Below are 20,494 nucleotides of genomic sequence, written 5' to 3'. Positions count from 1 at the left end.
CGTTAACTGCAACGTCTTTGGAAACAACAGCACACGTTATAACTCCTGATCAAACAACTCGCCCAGGAACTACTCCCGAATCCACAACTTTGTTTGAGACAACATCGGCAAAGGAATCAACAACATTTGAACCTTCAACCGCTGCAACAACATTGGTGACGAGCACCACTGGTCAAACAACCGAGAGATCAACTACACCAGAATCAACAACTTTACCTGGGGCTACAACCACTGAAGAAGCCACAACGTTAACTTCAACGTCTTTGGGAACAACAACAGACGTTATAACATCCGATCAAACAACTCTCTCAGTAACTACTTCCGACTCCACAACTTTGTTTGAGACAACATCGGCAAAGGAGTCAACAACATTTGAACCTTCAACCGCTGCAACAACATTGGATACGAGCACCACTGGTCAAACAACCGAGAGATCAACTACACCAGAATCAACAACTTTACCTGGAGCTACAACCACTGAAGACGCCACAACGTTATTTTCAACGTCTTTAGAAACAACAACGGACGTTATAACATCCGATCAAACAACTCTCTCAGTAACTACTTCCGACTCCACAACTTTGTTTGAGACAACATCGGCAAAGGAATCAACAACATTTGAACCTTCAACCGCTGCAACAACATTGGATACGAGCACCACTGGTCAAACAACCGAGAGATCAACTACACCAGAATCAACAACTTTACCTGGGGCTACAATCACTGAAGAAGCCACAACGTTATTTTCAACGTCTTTAGAAACAACAACGGACGTTATAACATCCGATCAAACAACTCTCTCAGTAACTACTCCCGAATCCACAACTTTGTTTGAGACAACATCGGCAAAGGAATCAACACCATTTGAACCTTCAACCGCTGCAACAACATTGGATACGAGCACCACTGGTCAAACAACCGAGACATCAACTACTCCAGAATCAACAACTTTACCTGGGGCTACAACCACTGAAGACGCCATAACGTTAACTGCAACGTCTTTGGAAACAACAACGGACGTTATAACATCTGATCAAACAACTCTCTCAGGAACTACTCCCGAATCCACAACTTTGTTTGAGACAACATCGGCAAAGGAATCAACAACCTTTGAACCTTCAACCGCTGCAACAACATTGGTGACGAGCACCACTGGTCAAACAACCGAGACATCAACTACTCCAGAATCAACAACTTTACCTGGGGCTACAACCACTGAAGACGCAACAACGTTAACTGCAACGTCTTTGGAAACAACAGCACACGTTATAACTCCTGATCAAACAACTCGCCCAGGAACTACTCCCGAATCCACAACTTTGTTTGAGACAACATCGGCAAAGGAATCAACAACATTTGAACCTTCAACCGCTGCAACAACATTGGTGACGAGCACCACTGGTCAAACAACCGAGAGATCAACTACACCAGAATCAACAACTTTACCTGGGGCTACAACCACTGAAGAAGCCACAACGTTAACTTCAACGTCTTTGGAAACAACAACAGACGTTATAACATCCGATCAAACAACTCTCTCAGTAACTACTTCCGACTCCACAACTTTGTTTGAGACAACATCGGCAAAGGAGTCAACAACATTTGAACCTTCAACCGCTGCAACAACATTGGATACGAGCACCACTGGTCAAACAACCGAGAGATCAACTACACCAGAATCAACAACTTTACCTGGGGCTACAACCACTGAAGACGCCATAACGTTAACTGCAACGTCTTTGGAAACAACAACGGACGTTATAACTCCTGATCAAACAACTCGCTCAGGAACTACTCCCGAATCCACTACTTTGTTTGAGACAACATCGGCAAAGGAGTCAACAACATTTGAACCTTCAACCGCTGCAACAACATTGGATACGAGCACCACTGGTCAAACAACCGAGACATCAACTACTCCAGAATCAACAACTTTACCTGGGGCTACAACCACTGAAGACGCAACAACGTTAACTGCAACGTCTTTGGAAACAACAACACACGTTATAACTCCTGATCAAACAACTCGCCCAGGAACTACTCCCGAATCCACAACTTTGTTTGAGACAACATCGGCAAAGGAGTCAACAACGTTTGAACCTTCAACCGCTGCAACAACATTGGATACGAGCACCACTGGTCAAACAACCGAGACATCAACTACTCCAGAATCAACAACTTTACCTGGAGCTACAACCACTGAAGACGCCACAACGTTATTTTCAACGTCTTTAGAAACAACAACGGACGTTATAACATCCGATCAAACAACTCTCTCAGTAACTACTTCCGACTCCACAACTTTGTTTGAGACAACATCGGCAAAGGAATCAACAACATTTGAACCTTCAACCGTTGCAACAACATTGGATACGAGCACCACTGGTCAAACAACCGAGAGATCAACTACACAAGAATCAACAACTTTACCTGGGGCTACAACCACTGAAGAAGCCACAACGTTATTTTCAACGTCTTTAGAAACAACAACGGACGTTATAACATCCGATCAAACAACTCTCTCAGTAACTACTCCCGAATCCACAACTTTGTTTGAGACAACATCGGCAAAGGAATCAACAACATTTGAACCTTCAACCGCTGCAACAACATTGGATACGAGCACCACTGGTCAAACAACCGAGACATCAACTACTCCAGAATCAACAACTTTACCTGGGGCTACAACCACTGAAGACGCCATAACGTTAACTGCAACGTCTTTGGAAACAACAACAGACGTTATAACTCCTGATCAAACAACTCGCTCAGGAACTACTCCCGAATCCACAACTTTGTTTGAGACAACATCGGCAAAGGAGTCAACAACGTTTGAACCTTCAACCGCTGCAACAACATTGGATACAAGCACCACTGGTCAAACAACCGAGAGATCAACTACACCAGAATCAACAACTTTACCTGGAGCTACAACCACTGAAGACGCCACAACGTTATTTTCAACGTCTTTAGAAACAACAACGGACGTTATAACATCCGATCAAACAACTCTCTCAGGAACTACTCCCGAATCCACTACTTTGTTTGAGACAACATCGGCAAAGGAATCAACAACATTTGAACCTTCAACCGCTGCAACAACATTGGATACGAGCACCACTGGTCAAACAACCGAGAGATCAACTACACCAGAATCAACAACTTTACCTGGGGCTACAACCACTGAAGACGCCACAACGTTAACTGCAACGTCTTTGGAAACAACAACGGACGTTATAACATCTGATCAAACAACACTCTCAGGAACTACTCCCGAATCCACAACTTTGTTTGAGACAACATCGGCAAAGGAATCAACAACCTTTGAACCTTCAACCGCTGCAACAACATTGGATACGAGCACCACTGGTCAAACAACCGAGACATCAACTACTCCAGAATCAACAACTTTACCTGGGGCTACAACCACTGAAGACGCAACAACGTTAACTGCAACGTCTTTGGAAACAACAACACACGTTATAACTCCTGATCAAACAACTCGCCCAGGAACTACTCCCGAATCCACAACTTTGTTTGAGACAACATCGGCAAAGGAGTCAACAACGTTTGAACCTTCAACCGCTGCAACAACATTGGATACGAGCACCACTGGTCAAACAACCGAGACATCAACTACTCCAGAATCAACAACTTTACCTGGAGCTACAACCACTGAAGACGCCACAACGTTATTTTCAACGTCTTTAGAAACAACAACGGACGTTATAACATCCGATCAAACAACTCTCTCAGTAACTACTTCCGACTCCACAACTTTGTTTGAGACAACATCGGCAAAGGAATCAACAACATTTGAACCTTCAACCGCTGCAACAACATTGGATACGAGCACCACTGGTCAAACAACCGAGAGATCAACTACACCAGAATCAACAACTTTACCTGGGGCTACAACCACTGAAGAAGCCATAACGTTAACTGCAACGTCTTTGGAAACAACAGCACACGTTATAACTCCTGATCAAACAACTCGCCCAGGAACTACTCCCGAATCCACAACTTTGTTTGAGACAACATCGGCAAAGGAATCAACAACATTTGAACCTTCAACCGCTGCAACAACATTGGTGACGAGCACCACTGGTCAAACAACCGAGAGATCAACTACACCAGAATCAACAACTTTACCTGGGGCTACAAGCACTGAAGTAGCCACAACGTTAACTTCAACGTCTTTGGGAACAACAACAGACGTTATAACATACGATCAAACAACTCTCTCAGTAACTACTTCCGACTCCACAACTTTGTTTGAGACAACATCGGCAAAGGAGTCAACAACATTTGAACCTTCAACCGCTGCAACAACATTGGATACGAGCACCACTGGTCAAACAACCGAGAGATCAACTACACCAGAATCAACAACTTTACCTGGAGCTACAACCACTGAAGACGCCACAACGTTATTTTCAACGTCTTTAGAAACAACAACGGACGTTATAACATCCGATCAAACAACTCGCTCAGGAACTACTCCCGAATCCACAACTTTGTTTGAGACAACATCGGCAAAGGAGTCAACAACCGCTGCAACAACATTGGATACGAGCACCACTGGTCAAACAACCGAGACATCAACTACTCCAGAATCAACAACTTTACCTGGAGCTACAACCACTGAAGACGCCACAACGTTATTTTCAACGTCTTTAGAAACAACAACGGACGTTATAACATCCGATCAAACAACTCTCTCAGGAACTACTCCCGAATCCACTACTTTGTTTGAGACAACATCGGCAAAGGAATCAACAACCTTTGAACCTTCAACCGCTGCAACAACATTGGTGACGAGCACCACTGGTCAAACAACCGAGAGATCAACTACACCAGAATCAACAACTTTACCTGGGGCTACAACCACTGAAGACGCCACAACGTTAACTTCAACGTCTTTGGGAACAACAACAGACGTTATAACATCCGATCAAACAACTCTCTCAGTAACTACTTCCGACTCCACAACTTTGTTTGAGACAACATCGGCAAAGGAGTCAACAACATTTGAACCTTCAACCGCTGCAACAACATTGGATACGAGCACCACTGGTCAAACAACCGAGAGATCAACTACACCAGAATCAACAACTTTACCTGGGGCTATAACCACTGAAGACGCCATAACGTTAACTGCAACGTCTTTGGAAACAACAACGGACGTTATAACTCCTGATCAAACAACTCGCTCAGGAACTACTCCCGAATCCACTACTTTGTTTGAGACAACATCGGCAAAGGAGTCAACAACATTTGAACCTTCAACCGCTGCAACAACATTGGATACGAGCACCACTGGTCAAACAACCGAGACATCAACTACTCCAGAATCAACAACTTTACCTGGAGCTACAACCACTGAAGACGCCACAACGTTATTTTCAACGTCTTTAGAAACAACAACGGACGTTATAACATCCGATCAAACAACTCTCTCAGTAACTACTTCCGACTCCACAACTTTGTTTGAGACAACATCGGCAAAGGAATCAACAACATTTGAACCTTCAACCGCTGCAACAACATTGGATACGAGCACCACTGGTCAAACAACCGAGAGATCAACTACACAAGAATCAACAACTTTACCTGGGGCTACAACCACTGAAGAAGCCACAACGTTATTTTCAACGTCTTTAGAAACAACAACGGACGTTATAACATCCGATCAAACAACTCTCTCAGTAACTACTCCCGAATCCACAACTTTGTTTGAGACAACATCGGCAAAGGAATCAACAACATTTGAACCTTCAACCGCTGCAACAACATTGGATACGAGCACCACTGGTCAAACAACCGAGACATCAACTACACCAGAATCAACAACTTTACCTGGGGCTACAACCACTGAAGACGCCATAACGTTAACTGCAACGTCTTTGGAAACAACAACAGACGTTATAACTCCTGATCAAACAACTCGCTCAGGAACTACTCCCGAATCCACAACTTTGTTTGAGACAACATCGGCAAAGGAGTCAACAACGTTTGAACCTTCAACCGCTGCAACAACATTGGATACAAGCACCACTGGTCAAACAACCGAGACATCAACTACTCCAGAATCAACAACTTTACCTGGAGCTACAACCACTGAAGACGCCACAACGTTATTTTCAACGTCTTTAGAAACAACAACGGACGTTATAACATCCGATCAAACAACTCTCTCAGGAACTACTCCCGAATCCACTACTTTGTTTGAGACAACATCGGCAAAGGAATCAACAACATTTGAACCTTCAACCGCTGCAACAACATTGGATACGAGCACCACTGGTCAAACAACCGAGAGATCAACTACACCAGAATCAACAACTTTACCTGGGGCTACAACCACTGAAGACGCCACAACGTTAACTGCAACGTCTTTGGAAACAACAACGGACGTTATAACATCTGATCAAACAACACTCTCAGGAACTACTCCCGAATCCACAACTTTGTTTGAGACAACATCGGCAAAGGAATCAACAACCTTTGAACCTTCAACCGCTGCAACAACATTGGTGACGAGCACCACTGGTCAAACAACAGAGACATCAACTACTCCAGAATCAACAACTTTACCTGGGGCTACAACCACTGAAGACGCAACAACGTTAACTGCAACGTCTTTGGAAACAACAACACACGTTATAACTCCTGATCAAACAACTCGCCCAGGAACTACTCCCGAATCCACAACTTTGTTTGAGACAACATCGGCAAAGGAGTCAACAACGTTTGAACCTTCAACCGCTGCAACAACATTGGATACGAGCACCACTGGTCAAACAACCGAGACATCAACTACTCCAGAATCAACAACTTTACCTGGAGCTACAACCACTGAAGACGCCACAACGTTATTTTCAACGTCTTTAGAAACAACAACGGACGTTATAACATCCGATCAAACAACTCTCTCAGTAACTACTTCCGACTCCACAACTTTGTTTGAGACAACATCGGCAAAGGAATCAACAACATTTGAACCTTCAACCGCTGCAACAACATTGGATACGAGCACCACTGGTCAAACAACCGAGAGATCAACTACACCAGAATCAACAACTTTACCTGGGGCTACAACCACTGAAGAAGCCACAACGTTAACTTCAACGTCTTTGGGAACAACAACAGACGTTATAACATCCGATCAAACAACTCTCTCAGTAACTACTTCCGACTCCACAACTTTGTTTGAGACAACATCGGCAAAGGAGTCAACAACATTTGAACCTTCAACCGCTGCAACAACATTGGATACGAGCACCACTGGTCAAACAACCGAGAGATCAACTACACCAGAATCAACAACTTTACCTGGGGCTACAACCACTGAAGACGCCATAACGTTAACTGCAACGTCTTTGGAAACAACAACAGACGTTATAACTCCTGATCAAACAACTCTCTCAGGAACTACTCCCGAATCCACTACTTTGTTTGAGACAACATCGGCAAAGGAGTCAACAACATTTGAACCTTCAACCGCTGCAACAACATTGGATACGAGCACCACTGGTCAAACAACCGAGACATCAACTACTCCAGAATCAACAACTTTACCTGGAGCTAAAACCACTGAAGACGCCACAACGTTATTTTCAACGTCTTTAGAAACAACAACGGACGTTATAACATCCGATCAAACAACTCTCTCAGTAACTACTTCCGACTCCACAACTTTGTTTGAGACAACATCGGCAAAGGAGTCAACAACATTTGAACCTTCAACCGCTGCAACAACATTGGATACGAGCACCACTGGTCAAACAACCGAGAGATCAACTACACCAGAATCAACAACTTTACCTGGAGCTACAACCACTGAAGACGCCATAACGTTAACTGCAACGTCTTTGGAAACAACAACAGACGTTATAACTCCTGATCAAACAACTCGCTCAGGAACTACTCCCGAATCCACAACTTTGTTTGAGACAACATCGGCAAAGGAGTCAACAACCGCTGCAACAACATTGGATACGAGCACCACTGGTCAAACAACCGAGACATCAACTACTCCAGAATCAACAACTTTACCTGGAGCTACAACCACTGAAGACGCCACAACGTTATTTTCAACGTCTTTAGAAACAACAACGGACGTTATAACATCCGATCAAACAACTCGCTCAGGAACTACTCCCGAATCCACAACTTTGTTTGAGACAACATCGGCAAAGGAGTCAACAACCGCTGCAACAACATTGGATACGAGCACCACTGGTCAAACAACCGAGACATCAACTACTCCAGAATCAACAACTTTACCTGGAGCTACAACCACTGAAGACGCCACAACGTTATTTTCAACGTCTTTAGAAACAACAACGGACGTTATAACATCCGATCAAACAACTCTCTCAGGAACTACTCCCGAATCCACTACTTTGTTTGAGACAACATCGGCAAAGGAATCAACAACCTTTGAACCTTCAACCGCTGCAACAACATTGGTGACGAGCACCACTGGTCAAACAACCGAGACATCAACTACTCCAGAATCAACAACTTTACCTGGGGCTACAACCACTGAAGACGCCACAACGTTAACTGCAACGTCTTTGGAAACAACAGCACACGTTATAACTCCTGATCAAACAACTCGCCCAGGAACTACTCCCGAATCCACAACTTTGTTTGAGACAACATCGGCAAAGGAATCAACAACATTTGAACCTTCAACCGCTGCAACAACATTGGTGACGAGCACCACTGGTCAAACAACCGAGAGATCAACTACACCAGAATCAACAACTTTACCTGGGGCTACAACCACTGAAGAAGCCACAACGTTAACTTCAACGTCTTTGGGAACAACAACAGACGTTATAACATCCGATCAAACAACTCTCTCAGTAACTACTTCCGACTCCACAACTTTGTTTGAGACAACATCGGCAAAGGAGTCAACAACATTTGAACCTTCAACCGCTGCAACAACATTGGATACGAGCACCACTGGTCAAACAACCGAGAGATCAACTACTCCAGAATCAACAACTTTACCTGGGGCTACAACCACTGAAGACGCCACAACGTTATTTTCAACGTCTTTAGAAACAACAACGGACGTTATAACATCCGATCAAACAACTCTCTCAATAACTACTTCCGACTCCGCAACTTTGTTTGAGACAACATCGGCAAAGGAATCAACAACATTTGAACCTTCAACCGCTGCAACAACATTGGATACGAGCACCACTGGTCAAACAACCGAGAGATCAACTACACCAGAATCAACAACTTTACCTGGGGCTACAACCACTGAAGACGCCATAACCTTAACTGCAACGTCTTTGGAAACAACAACACACGTTATAACTCCTGATCAAACAACTCGCTCAGGAACTACTCCCGAATCCACAACTTTGTTTGAGACAACATCGGCAAAGGAGTCAACAACGTTTGAACCTTCAACCGCTGCAACAACATTGGATACGAGCACCACTGGTCAAACAACCGAGACATCAACTACATCAGAATCAACAACTTTACCTGGGGCTACAACCACTGAAGACGCAATAACGTTAACTGCAACGTCTTTGAAAACAACAACAGACGTTATAACTCCTGATCAAACAACTCGCTCAGGAACTACTCCCGAATCCACAACTTTGTTTGAGACAACATCGGCAAAGGAGTCAACAACGTTTGAACCTTCAACCGCTGCAACAACATTGGATACGAGCACCACTGGTCAAACAACCGAGACATCAACTACGCCAGAATCAACAACTTTACCTGGGGCTACAACCACTGAAGAAGCCACAACGTTAACTGCAACGTCTTTGGAAACAACAACGGACGTTATAACTCCTGATCAAACAACTCGCTCAGGAACTACTCCCAAATCCACAACTTTGTTTGAGACAACATCGGCAAAGGAGTCAACAACGTTTGAACCTTCAACCGCTGCAACAACATTGGATACGAGCACCACTGGTCAAACAACCGAGAGATCAACTACACCAGAATCAACAACTTTACCTGGGGCTACAACCACTAGAGACGCCACAACGTTAACTGCAACGTCTTTGGAAACAACAACGGACGTTATAACTCCTGATCAAACAACTCGCTCAGGAACTACTCCCGAATCCACAACTTTGTTTGAGACAACATCGGCAAAGGAGTCAACAACGTTTGAACCTTCAACCGCTGCAACAACATTGGATACGAGCACCACTGGTCAAACAACCGAGACATCAACTACTCCAGAATCAACAACTTTACCTGTGGCTACAACCACTGAAGACGCCATAACGTTTACTGCAACGTCTTTGGACACAACAACAGACGTTATAACTCCTGATCAAACAACTCGCTCAGGAACTACTCCCGAATCCACAACTTTGTTTGAGACAACATCGGCAAAGAAGTCTACAACGTTTGAACCTTCAACCGCTGCAACAACATTGGATACGAGCACCACTGGTCAAACAACCGAGACATCAACTATATCAGAATCAACAACTTTACCTGGGGCTACAACCACTGAAGACGTCACAACGTTAACTGCAACGTCTTTGGAAACAACAACAACAGACGTTATAACTCCTGGTCAAACAACTCGCTCAGGAACTACTCCCGAATCCACAACTTTGTTTGAGACAACATCGGCAAAGGAGTCAACAACGTTTGAACCTTCAACCGCTGCAACAACATTGGATACGAGCACCACTGGTCAAACAACCGAGACATCAACTACTCCAGAATCAACAACTTTACCTGTGGCTACAACCACTGAAGACGCCATAACGTTAACTGCAACGTCTTTGGAACCAACAACAACAGACGTTATAACTCCTGATCAAACAACTCGCTCAGGATTTACTCCCGAATCCACAACTTTGTTTGAGACAACATCGGCAAAGGAGTCATCAACGTTTGAACCTTCAACCGCTGCAACAACATTGGACACGAGCACCACTGGTCAAACAACCGAGACATCAACTACTCCAGAATCAACAACTTTACCTGGAGCTACAACCACTGAAATCGCCACAACGTTATTTTCAACGTCTTTAGAAACAACAACGAACGTTATAACATCCGATCAAACAACCCTCTCAGTAACTACTCCCGAATCCACTACTTTGTTTGAGACAACATCGGCAAAGGAGTCAACAACATTTGAACCTTCAACCGCTGCAACAACATTGGATACGAGCACCACTGGTCAAACAACCGAGACATCAACTACTCCAGAATCAACAACTTTACCTGGAGCTAAAACCACTGAAGACGCCACAACGTTATTTTCAACGTCTTTAGAAACAACAACGGACGTTATAACATCCGATCAAACAACTCTCTCAGTAACTACTTCCGACTCCACAACTTTGTTTGAGACAACATCGGCAAAGGAGTCAACAACATTTGAACCTTCAACCGCTGCAACAACATTGGATACGAGCACCACTGGTCAAACAACCGAGAGATCAACTACACCAGAATCAACAACTTTACCTGGAGCTACAACCACTGAAGACGCCATAACGTTAACTGCAACGTCTTTGGAAACAACAACAGACGTTATAACTCCTGATCAAACAACTCGCTCAGGAACTACTCCCGAATCCACAACTTTGTTTGAGACAACATCGGCAAAGGAGTCAACAACCGCTGCAACAACATTGGATACGAGCACCACTGGTCAAACAACCGAGACATCAACTACTCCAGAATCAACAACTTTACCTGGAGCTACAACCACTGAAGACGCCACAACGTTATTTTCAACGTCTTTAGAAACAACAACGGACGTTATAACATCCGATCAAACAACTCGCTCAGGAACTACTCCCGAATCCACAACTTTGTTTGAGACAACATCGGCAAAGGAGTCAACAACCGCTGCAACAACATTGGATACGAGCACCACTGGTCAAACAACCGAGACATCAACTACTCCAGAATCAACAACTTTACCTGGAGCTACAACCACTGAAGACGCCACAACGTTATTTTCAACGTCTTTAGAAACAACAACGGACGTTATAACATCCGATCAAACAACTCTCTCAGGAACTACTCCCGAATCCACTACTTTGTTTGAGACAACATCGGCAAAGGAATCAACAACCTTTGAACCTTCAACCGCTGCAACAACATTGGTGACGAGCACCACTGGTCAAACAACCGAGACATCAACTACTCCAGAATCAACAACTTTACCTGGGGCTACAACCACTGAAGACGCCACAACGTTAACTGCAACGTCTTTGGAAACAACAGCACACGTTATAACTCCTGATCAAACAACTCGCCCAGGAACTACTCCCGATTCCACAACTTTGTTTGAGACAACATCGGCAAAGGAATCAACAACATTTGAACCTTCAACCGCTGCAACAACATTGGTGACGAGCACCACTGGTCAAACAACCGAGAGATCAACTACACCAGAATCAACAACTTTACCTGGGGCTACAACCACTGAAGAAGCCACAACGTTAACTTCAACGTCTTTGGGAACAACAACAGACGTTATAACATCCGATCAAACAACTCTCTCAGTAACTACTTCCGACTCCACAACTTTGTTTGAGACAACATCGGCAAAGGAGTCAACAACATTTGAACCTTCAACCGCTGCAACAACATTGGATACGAGCACCACTGGTCAAACAACCGAGAGATCAACTACACCAGAATCAACAACTTTACCTGGGGCTACAACCACTGAAGACGCCACAACGTTATTTTCAACGTCTTTAGAAACAACAACGGACGTTATAACATCCGATCAAACAACTCTCTCAATAACTACTTCCGACTCCGCAACTTTGTTTGAGACAACATCGGCAAAGGAATCAACAACATTTGAACCTTCAACCGCTGCAACAACATTGGATACGAGCACCACTGGTCAAACAACCGAGAGATCAACTACACCAGAATCAACAACTTTACCTGGGGCTACAACCACTGAAGACGCCATAACCTTAACTGCAACGTCTTTGGAAACAACAACACACGTTATAACTCCTGATCAAACAACTCGCTCAGGAACTACTCCCGAATCCACAACTTTGTTTGAGACAACATCGGCAAAGGAGTCAACAACGTTTGAACCTTCAACCGCTGCAACAACATTGGATACGAGCACCACTGGTCAAACAACCGAGACATCAACTACATCAGAATCAACAACTTTATCTGGGGCTACAACCACTGAAGACGCAATAACGTTAACTGCAACGTCTTTGAAAACAACAACAGACGTTATAACTCCTGATCAAACAACTCGCTCAGGAACTACTCCCGAATCCACAACTTTGTTTGAGACAACATCGGCAAAGGAGTCAACAACGTTTGAACCTTCAACCGCTGCAACAACATTGGATACGAGCACCACTGGTCAAACAACCGAGACATCAACTACGCCAGAATCAACAACTTTACCTGGGGCTACAACCACTGAAGAAGCCACAACGTTAACTGCAACGTCTTTGGAAACAACAACGGACGTTATAACTCCTGATCAAACAACTCGCTCAGGAACTACTCCCAAATCCACAACTTTGTTTGAGACAACATCGGCAAAGGAGTCAACAACGTTTGAACCTTCAACCGCTGCAACAACATTGGATACGAGCACCACTGGTCAAACAACCGAGAGATCAACTACACCAGAATCAACAACTTTACCTGGGGCTACAACCACTAGAGACGCCACAACGTTAACTGCAACGTCTTTGGAAACAACAACGGACGTTATAACTCCTGATCAAACAACTCGCTCAGGAACTACTCCCGAATCCACAACTTTGTTTGAGACAACATCGGCAAAGGAGTCAACAACGTTTGAACCTTCAACCGCTGCAACAACATTGGATACGAGCACCACTGGTCAAACAACCGAGACATCAACTACTCCAGAATCAACAACTTTACCTGTGGCTACAACCACTGAAGACGCCATAACGTTTACTGCAACGTCTTTGGAAACAACAACAACAGACGTTATAACTCCTGATCAAACAACTCGCTCAGGAACTACTCCCGAATCCACAACTTTGTTTGAGACAACATCGGCAAAGAAGTCTACAACGTTTGAACCTTCAACCGCTGCAACAACATTGGATACGAGCACCACTGGTCAAACAACCGAGACATCAACTATATCAGAATCAACAACTTTACCTGGGGCTACAACCACTGAAGACGTCACAACGTTAACTGCAACGTCTTTGGAAACAACAACAACAGACGTTATAACTCCTGGTCAAACAACTCGCTCAGGAACTACTCCCGAATCCACAACTTTGTTTGAGACAACATCGGCAAAGGAGTCAACAACGTTTGAACCTTCAACCGCTGCAACAACATTGGATACGAGCACCACTGGTCAAACAACCGAGACATCAACTACTCCAGAATCAACAACTTTACCTGTGGCTACAACCACTGAAGACGCCATAACGTTAACTGCAACGTCTTTGGAACCAACAACAACAGACGTTATAACTCCTGATCAAACAACTCGCTCAGGATTTACTCCCGAATCCACAACTTTGTTTGAGACAACATCGGCAAAGGAGTCATCAACGTTTGAACCTTCAACCGCTGCAACAACATTGGACACGAGCACCACTGGTCAAACAACCGAGACATCAACTACTCCAGAATCAACAACTTTACCTGGAGCTACAACCACTGAAATCGCCACAACGTTATTTTCAACGTCTTTAGAAACAACAACGAACGTTATAACATCCGATCAAACAACCCTCTCAGTAACTACTTCCGACTCCACAACTTTGTTTGAGACAACATCGGCAAAAGAATCTACAACATTTGAACCTTCAACCGCTGCAACAACATTGGATACGAGCACCACTGGTCAAACAACCGAGAGATCAACTACACCAGAATCAACAACTTTACCTGGGGCACCAACCACTGAAGACGCCACAACGTTAACTGCAACGTCTTTGGAAACAACAACGGACGTTATAACTCCTGATCAAACAACTCGCTCAGGAACTACTCCCGAATCCACAACTTTGTTTGAGACAACATCGGCAAAGGAGTCAACAACGTTTGAACCTTCAACCGCTGCAACAACATTGGATACGAGCACCACTGGTCAAACAACCGAGACATCAACTACACCAGAATCAACAACTTTACCTGGAGCTGCAACCACTGAAGACGCCACAACGTTATTTTCAACGTCTTTAGAAACAACAACAGACGTTATAACTCCTGATCAAACAACTCGCTCAGGAACTACTCCCGAATCCACAACTTTGTTTGAGACAACATCGGCAAAGGAGTCAACAACATTTGAACCTTCAACCGCTGCAACAACATTGGTGACGAGCACCACTGGTCAAACAACCGAGACATCAACTACTCCAGAATCATCAACTTTACCTGGAGCTAAAACCACTGAAGACGCCACAACGTTATTTTCAACGTCTTCAGAAACAACAACAGACGTTATAACTCCTGATCAAACAACTCGCTCAGGAACTACTCCCGAATCCACAACTTTGTTTGAGACAACATCGGCAAAGGAGTCAACAACGTTTGAACCTTCAACCGCTGCAACAACATTGGATACGAGCACCACTGGTCAAACAACCGAGAGATCAACTACACCGGAATCAACAACTTTACCTGGGGCTACAACCACTGAAGACGCCACAACGTTAACTAGAACGTCTTTGGAAACAACAACGGACGTTATAACATCTGATCAAACAACTCTCTCAGGAACTACTCCCGAATCCACAACTTTGTTTGAGACAACATCGGCAAAGGAGTCAACAACGTTTGAACCTTCAACCGCTGCAACAACATTGGATACGAGCACCACTGGTCAAACAACCGAGACATCAACTACTCCAGAATCAACAACTTTACCTGGGGCTACAAACACTGAAGACACCACAACGTTAACTGCAACGTCTTTGGAAACAACAACAGGCGTTATAACATCTGATCAAACAACTCTCTCAGGAACTACTCCCGAATCCACTACTTTGTTTGAGACAACATCGGCAAAGGAGTCAACAACGTTTGAACCTTCAACTGCTGCAACAACATTGGATACGAGCACCACTGGTCAAACAACCGAGAGATCAACTACTCCAGAATCAACAACTTTACCAGGGGCTACAACCAACGATAACGCCACAACTTCTATGGAAACAACAACAGACACTTTAACCTCTGATCGAACTACAACTAATGCTGGCTCTATCACAGATGAAATAACACCTGGTTTAACAACTGGCGCTTCTTTAACCTCAATATATAAGACTACTTATCAATCGACACTTTCACAAACACTCCCAGACGTAAGCACAACCGTTTCAACCTTAAGATCAACTACACACAATTCAGAAACTATATTACCAACAACCACCTTGAGATTTACTACTTCAGAAACAACACTGGACACCGAACCAACGACCCCTTTTAACCCAACAACGAGGACTGGCTTAACAACTACCCCCTCACCCGATTTTGGGACGAGTGACCAATTAACCTCTACTGTTCCTTCATCAACGGTTTTGACCACCATTAAGAAAAACTCGACAACCCCTACGATGACATATTTTGAGACAACACCAGATGTCACAAGTGATTTGAAATCGTCATCTTCTTTTGAGACCACAACCCAAACATCAGACACCCGCACTTGGACACCCGATCTCAAGACAATTTCTACCTTGGGTACAACCCGTGGTAATCTCCCAACTACTCCGGCAGGTTCTACTGTTGGGAGGCCTACATCAACTCTAAAACCATCTACTTTGGGGACTACTAAACGTCTACCAACATCCACTATCAGTTTAGCACCAACGACAGTGCCATCTCCACAAACAACACCACTCGGTAAGTCATTATTAAGTGGTTGTAAACTTCTTTAACCTCAAACCATGGGTATGAAACTCAGTATCATTCGGCAAAGACTTCATCCTCAAACTGTAGAAAGCAGGGCACACTTTTGGAATGGATTCCACATATATTAGTTAATACTAATCTTATCTCGAGTTGAAACGAGTTACTCGTCCTAACAAGGACTAGCCCGAAGTTTTTAATATCTCCAAGGACTAGTCCTGGGTTAAATCTTTGTGAAATCGACCACTGGATTCACCGCCATCGCCTGTTCTCTTTCAATCGATGCTCTTCTCATCCCTTCTACACCTCTATCACTCCATTTTGTCACAATGTCTATTCAGAAAGCTGCAAGGTTTAGTATTAACTAATTTCGTTTCTGTGTTTTTCCCCCAGATGAATGTTCCGTTTTTGTAGATGACTGTAATCGTCTGACTGAGGAATGTGTGGATCAAATTGCTGGGTATACGTGTGTGTGCAGGCCTGGATATTCCTTAGACGCTGCAAACAGTTGCACACGTAAGTGACATTTGGAACCTTACTTGCAATAAATTCGTTTCTCAGTCGTCAAAAGGCACAACTAAAATACTGCATGATTTCAAATTATACTAGGTTTAAAATTACAGCGTGGAGTTAACCTCGGTTATACTTTTACTGTATAACTTAATGGCGCCTACGGTTACACCCCTAAGTTCAGACATCCATATTATTTTCTTTAGAAATGCCCATGTTCAGATACCCCTATGTGTATTTTCCCAATTGTTCTTGTTGACCATTGTTACAATGCCTTTCTTGTATGTAATGTAGTCTCCTTTACACAAATTAGACAAATTTCATGTTTTTTTATCATGACGATAAATATTTTTTATCTTTTAATCTTTAATCTAACCTCCACCCTAACCCTAACCATAGCTTGTTAATGATTAGGTTTTTCGGAACATAGGGTTGTCGTAATATAGGGTGTCGGAATATAGAGCAGTCCTCATAATAACCCCCCCCCCCCCCCGCCAAAAAAAAACTAAACTAAACAACAACAACATCAGTCAAGGCAATGGCGGCGCAGAAACAAAACACTTGCTCATTTGGATTTGTATGTATAGTAACATTTTATACTGTTAACGAATTTCCATCACACACTTAGACACTATTGGTTATTACGCAAATTATTCATTAGCATAAAAACTTCCTTAACGAGCAATGGAGAGCTGTTGATAATATAAAGTATAAAAACATTGTGAAAAACGGTTCCCTCTGACGACGTAGTTTTTGAGAAACAGGTAATTTCTCACTCAAATATTAAAATACAGGGGTTGTTTTTTCTTGCATTATTCTCTTGCAACGTCGATTACCAGTTGATTCAAAATGTTCACAGATTTGTTACGTTCAGCATATAATGTTGTGAAACACCAAGTGAGATTAAAACTGGTCTTTGATGATAACCAAACGTGTCCAGTCCCTTAATAGTTTACGGTTGCAAAAGTCTACCAAAACTTTTCTCAACATTGTGCCGTAAAGAAATAGTTCAATTGGATGTAGTTATTCGATATTTATCTATTTATCGTTTATTTTCTCTTTACAGGAGAGCAATCTTTTCAATCGATATTCAGTATTGAGGGAGTCGTCATGACAAATGGAACTGTTGAACCTGCGATATTTACATCAGATCTTGAAAATCAGACCAGCCAGCCGTTCAAGGACCTTGCAAAGACAGTCTGCGGAAAGGTATCAGACGTTTACTAGCACTTCCACCATTCCATTTTCTGATGTCGAGATGCAAAAGCAAAGTGAAGCCCGGTTCATACTTCCTGCGAATGCGAATGCAAATTTGACGTCACAACTATCTTTCGCAGATATATTCGCAAGTGAGTTGAACAGAGCTGGGCCCAATTTCATAGAGCTGCTTAAGCATACAATTTTGCTTAAGCGAAAAAATCTTTGCTTAGTAAAATCAGATTACCGGCCAAGACTCCACTCAATTGTTATGCTAAGTAAACGAGAGCTACATACCAGTCACAAGCAATGTATGTGGCATGAAATTTGGGCCAGTAACATGTGTAAAATAAGCATGCTATTTCGTGCTTAAGCAATTTTTTTGCTTAAGCAGTTCTATGACATTGGACCCTGAACTGCTGCGAATATTCGTTGCGATTTGTGTGACGTCAACATTCGCTTCGCATTCGCATTCGCAGGAAGTACGAACCGGGCTTTAGTCTTCTTCTCGAGATGTTTGTAAAATAATGAGAACATCATTTACAAACTTTGTTGGTATTGGGGATGAGATCGTCATTAAATTTACCTGATCAATAAAATGTAATCGCCATGTGTCAAGACCAGTAGAGTTGTGCGTCGGTTATCTCCTGTACCGGGGGTGGTCTCCGGGGACGGTCTCCGGGCCCTCCAGTTCTCCCGTGCTCCGCAAAAAAATCAAACACTTTCGATCTCTGGCTGTGGACATGTTCTTTCTGCAACCGTCGTAAAACCAAAATATGACTGATGATTATGTACTTGTTCAACTTTCCCCACCATGAGAGATACGGGAAAGCTCCATTAAAGAATTTCCGAGTTTAGCCACAAAAACTACTTGGGTCATGAAACTGAATGGACGAACAGTTAATTTGCATATAGTGCTTTCAGCTTGTGCATGGTCCATTTAAGTCCTCTATTTGGGAAAGCAATTACAAGGAGATATTAGGTGTAAGTCGCTATAGACGAAAAGGATGTGTTTTTTTTTGTCTTTTTCTTTATTGTATGTCATAGCATTCCCGTTATGTGAATAACTTTGATTGTCATTTAATTAAAAACTTTTACATTATTTTGACGGCAGGTTGATTTGGTTTACACCAGTGATCCACAGGCCAATTCCTCTTACAGTGGTTGCACAGTCACTAAGTTTAGTAATGGCAGTATTATTGCATATTTCACCATCACATTCTTGGAGTACGACTCATTGATGAATGCAACTCAACTTGAAGACAGCCTTAAGGAGTCTGTGTCTACCGGGCTCTTCAATGACACTTTCTGTGTGCCACCGGAGTCTGTAAACGTTGACATCACCCGTAAGCGATATCTTCTACTTGTTTTTCATTCTTTACATGGTTCTGCTCCTCAGAGCCATGAAATTTTGCCCAGTGTATGATAGTGCTTTACTGGGAATCAAAGGTCTTACCACGCGTCTACCAATCAAATAACACATAAACATTACAGAAAAAAATAAGAAAAGAAAAGTTCAAAGCTGCTGAAGAACTTGTTGACGTTGAAATAATTATATTCCTGTCTCTTTATTCATTAAAATTTACTCAATTTCAATAAGGGAAAAAATTCCTCATCTTTTGGTTGTATTTCACAATTTTCTATACAGCAGTTCGCTTTTGATACGCACTCAAAGCCATTGGACACTTTCGGTACAGAAAGAAAAAAAGAGTTCACAGATTTACAAATAATTTACAGGGTTTACAGAAGGTAATGGTGAAAGACTTCTATTAAAATATTATTCCATGAAATGCTTTACTTTTTTGAGAGAACATTAAAACAATATCAATATTCTCGATATCGAGAATTACGGATTTATTTTAAACACATGTCATGATACGGCGAAATGGCGGAAACAAGAGCG

General features: G+C 43.1%; 1 protein-coding gene across 1 annotated transcript in view; it reads left to right on the top strand.

Moving 5' to 3' along the window:
• Positions 1–20,494, top strand: part of LOC139937279 (uncharacterized) — a 46,670-nt gene that overhangs the window by 20,738 nt on the left and 5,438 nt on the right. The window contains exons 2-23 of the mRNA XM_071932381.1: positions 760–857; positions 1,179–1,231; positions 1,418–1,577; positions 2,427–2,525; positions 2,646–2,672; positions 2,901–3,031; positions 3,092–3,233; positions 3,678–3,755; positions 4,608–4,652; positions 5,385–5,480; positions 6,240–6,296; positions 7,071–7,184; positions 8,286–8,360; positions 10,008–10,076; positions 11,136–11,201; positions 12,444–12,542; positions 13,926–13,991; positions 14,445–14,765; positions 15,870–16,878; positions 17,278–17,400; positions 18,461–18,603; positions 19,706–19,937. Coding sequence (XP_071788482.1) covers positions 760–857; positions 1,179–1,231; positions 1,418–1,577; positions 2,427–2,525; positions 2,646–2,672; positions 2,901–3,031; positions 3,092–3,233; positions 3,678–3,755; positions 4,608–4,652; positions 5,385–5,480; positions 6,240–6,296; positions 7,071–7,184; positions 8,286–8,360; positions 10,008–10,076; positions 11,136–11,201; positions 12,444–12,542; positions 13,926–13,991; positions 14,445–14,765; positions 15,870–16,878; positions 17,278–17,400; positions 18,461–18,603; positions 19,706–19,937 — 3,303 coding nt within the window. The remainder of the gene's footprint in view (positions 1–759; positions 858–1,178; positions 1,232–1,417; positions 1,578–2,426; positions 2,526–2,645; positions 2,673–2,900; positions 3,032–3,091; positions 3,234–3,677; positions 3,756–4,607; positions 4,653–5,384; positions 5,481–6,239; positions 6,297–7,070; positions 7,185–8,285; positions 8,361–10,007; positions 10,077–11,135; positions 11,202–12,443; positions 12,543–13,925; positions 13,992–14,444; positions 14,766–15,869; positions 16,879–17,277; positions 17,401–18,460; positions 18,604–19,705; positions 19,938–20,494) is intronic.

This window comes from Asterias amurensis, chromosome 5 (genome assembly GCF_032118995.1).
Source record: "Asterias amurensis chromosome 5, ASM3211899v1".
NCBI classification, from domain to species: Eukaryota; Metazoa; Echinodermata; class Asteroidea; order Forcipulatida; family Asteriidae; genus Asterias; species Asterias amurensis.
The sequence above is the reverse complement of the archived record's forward strand: the minus strand, read 5'-3'. Positions and strand labels throughout refer to the sequence as shown.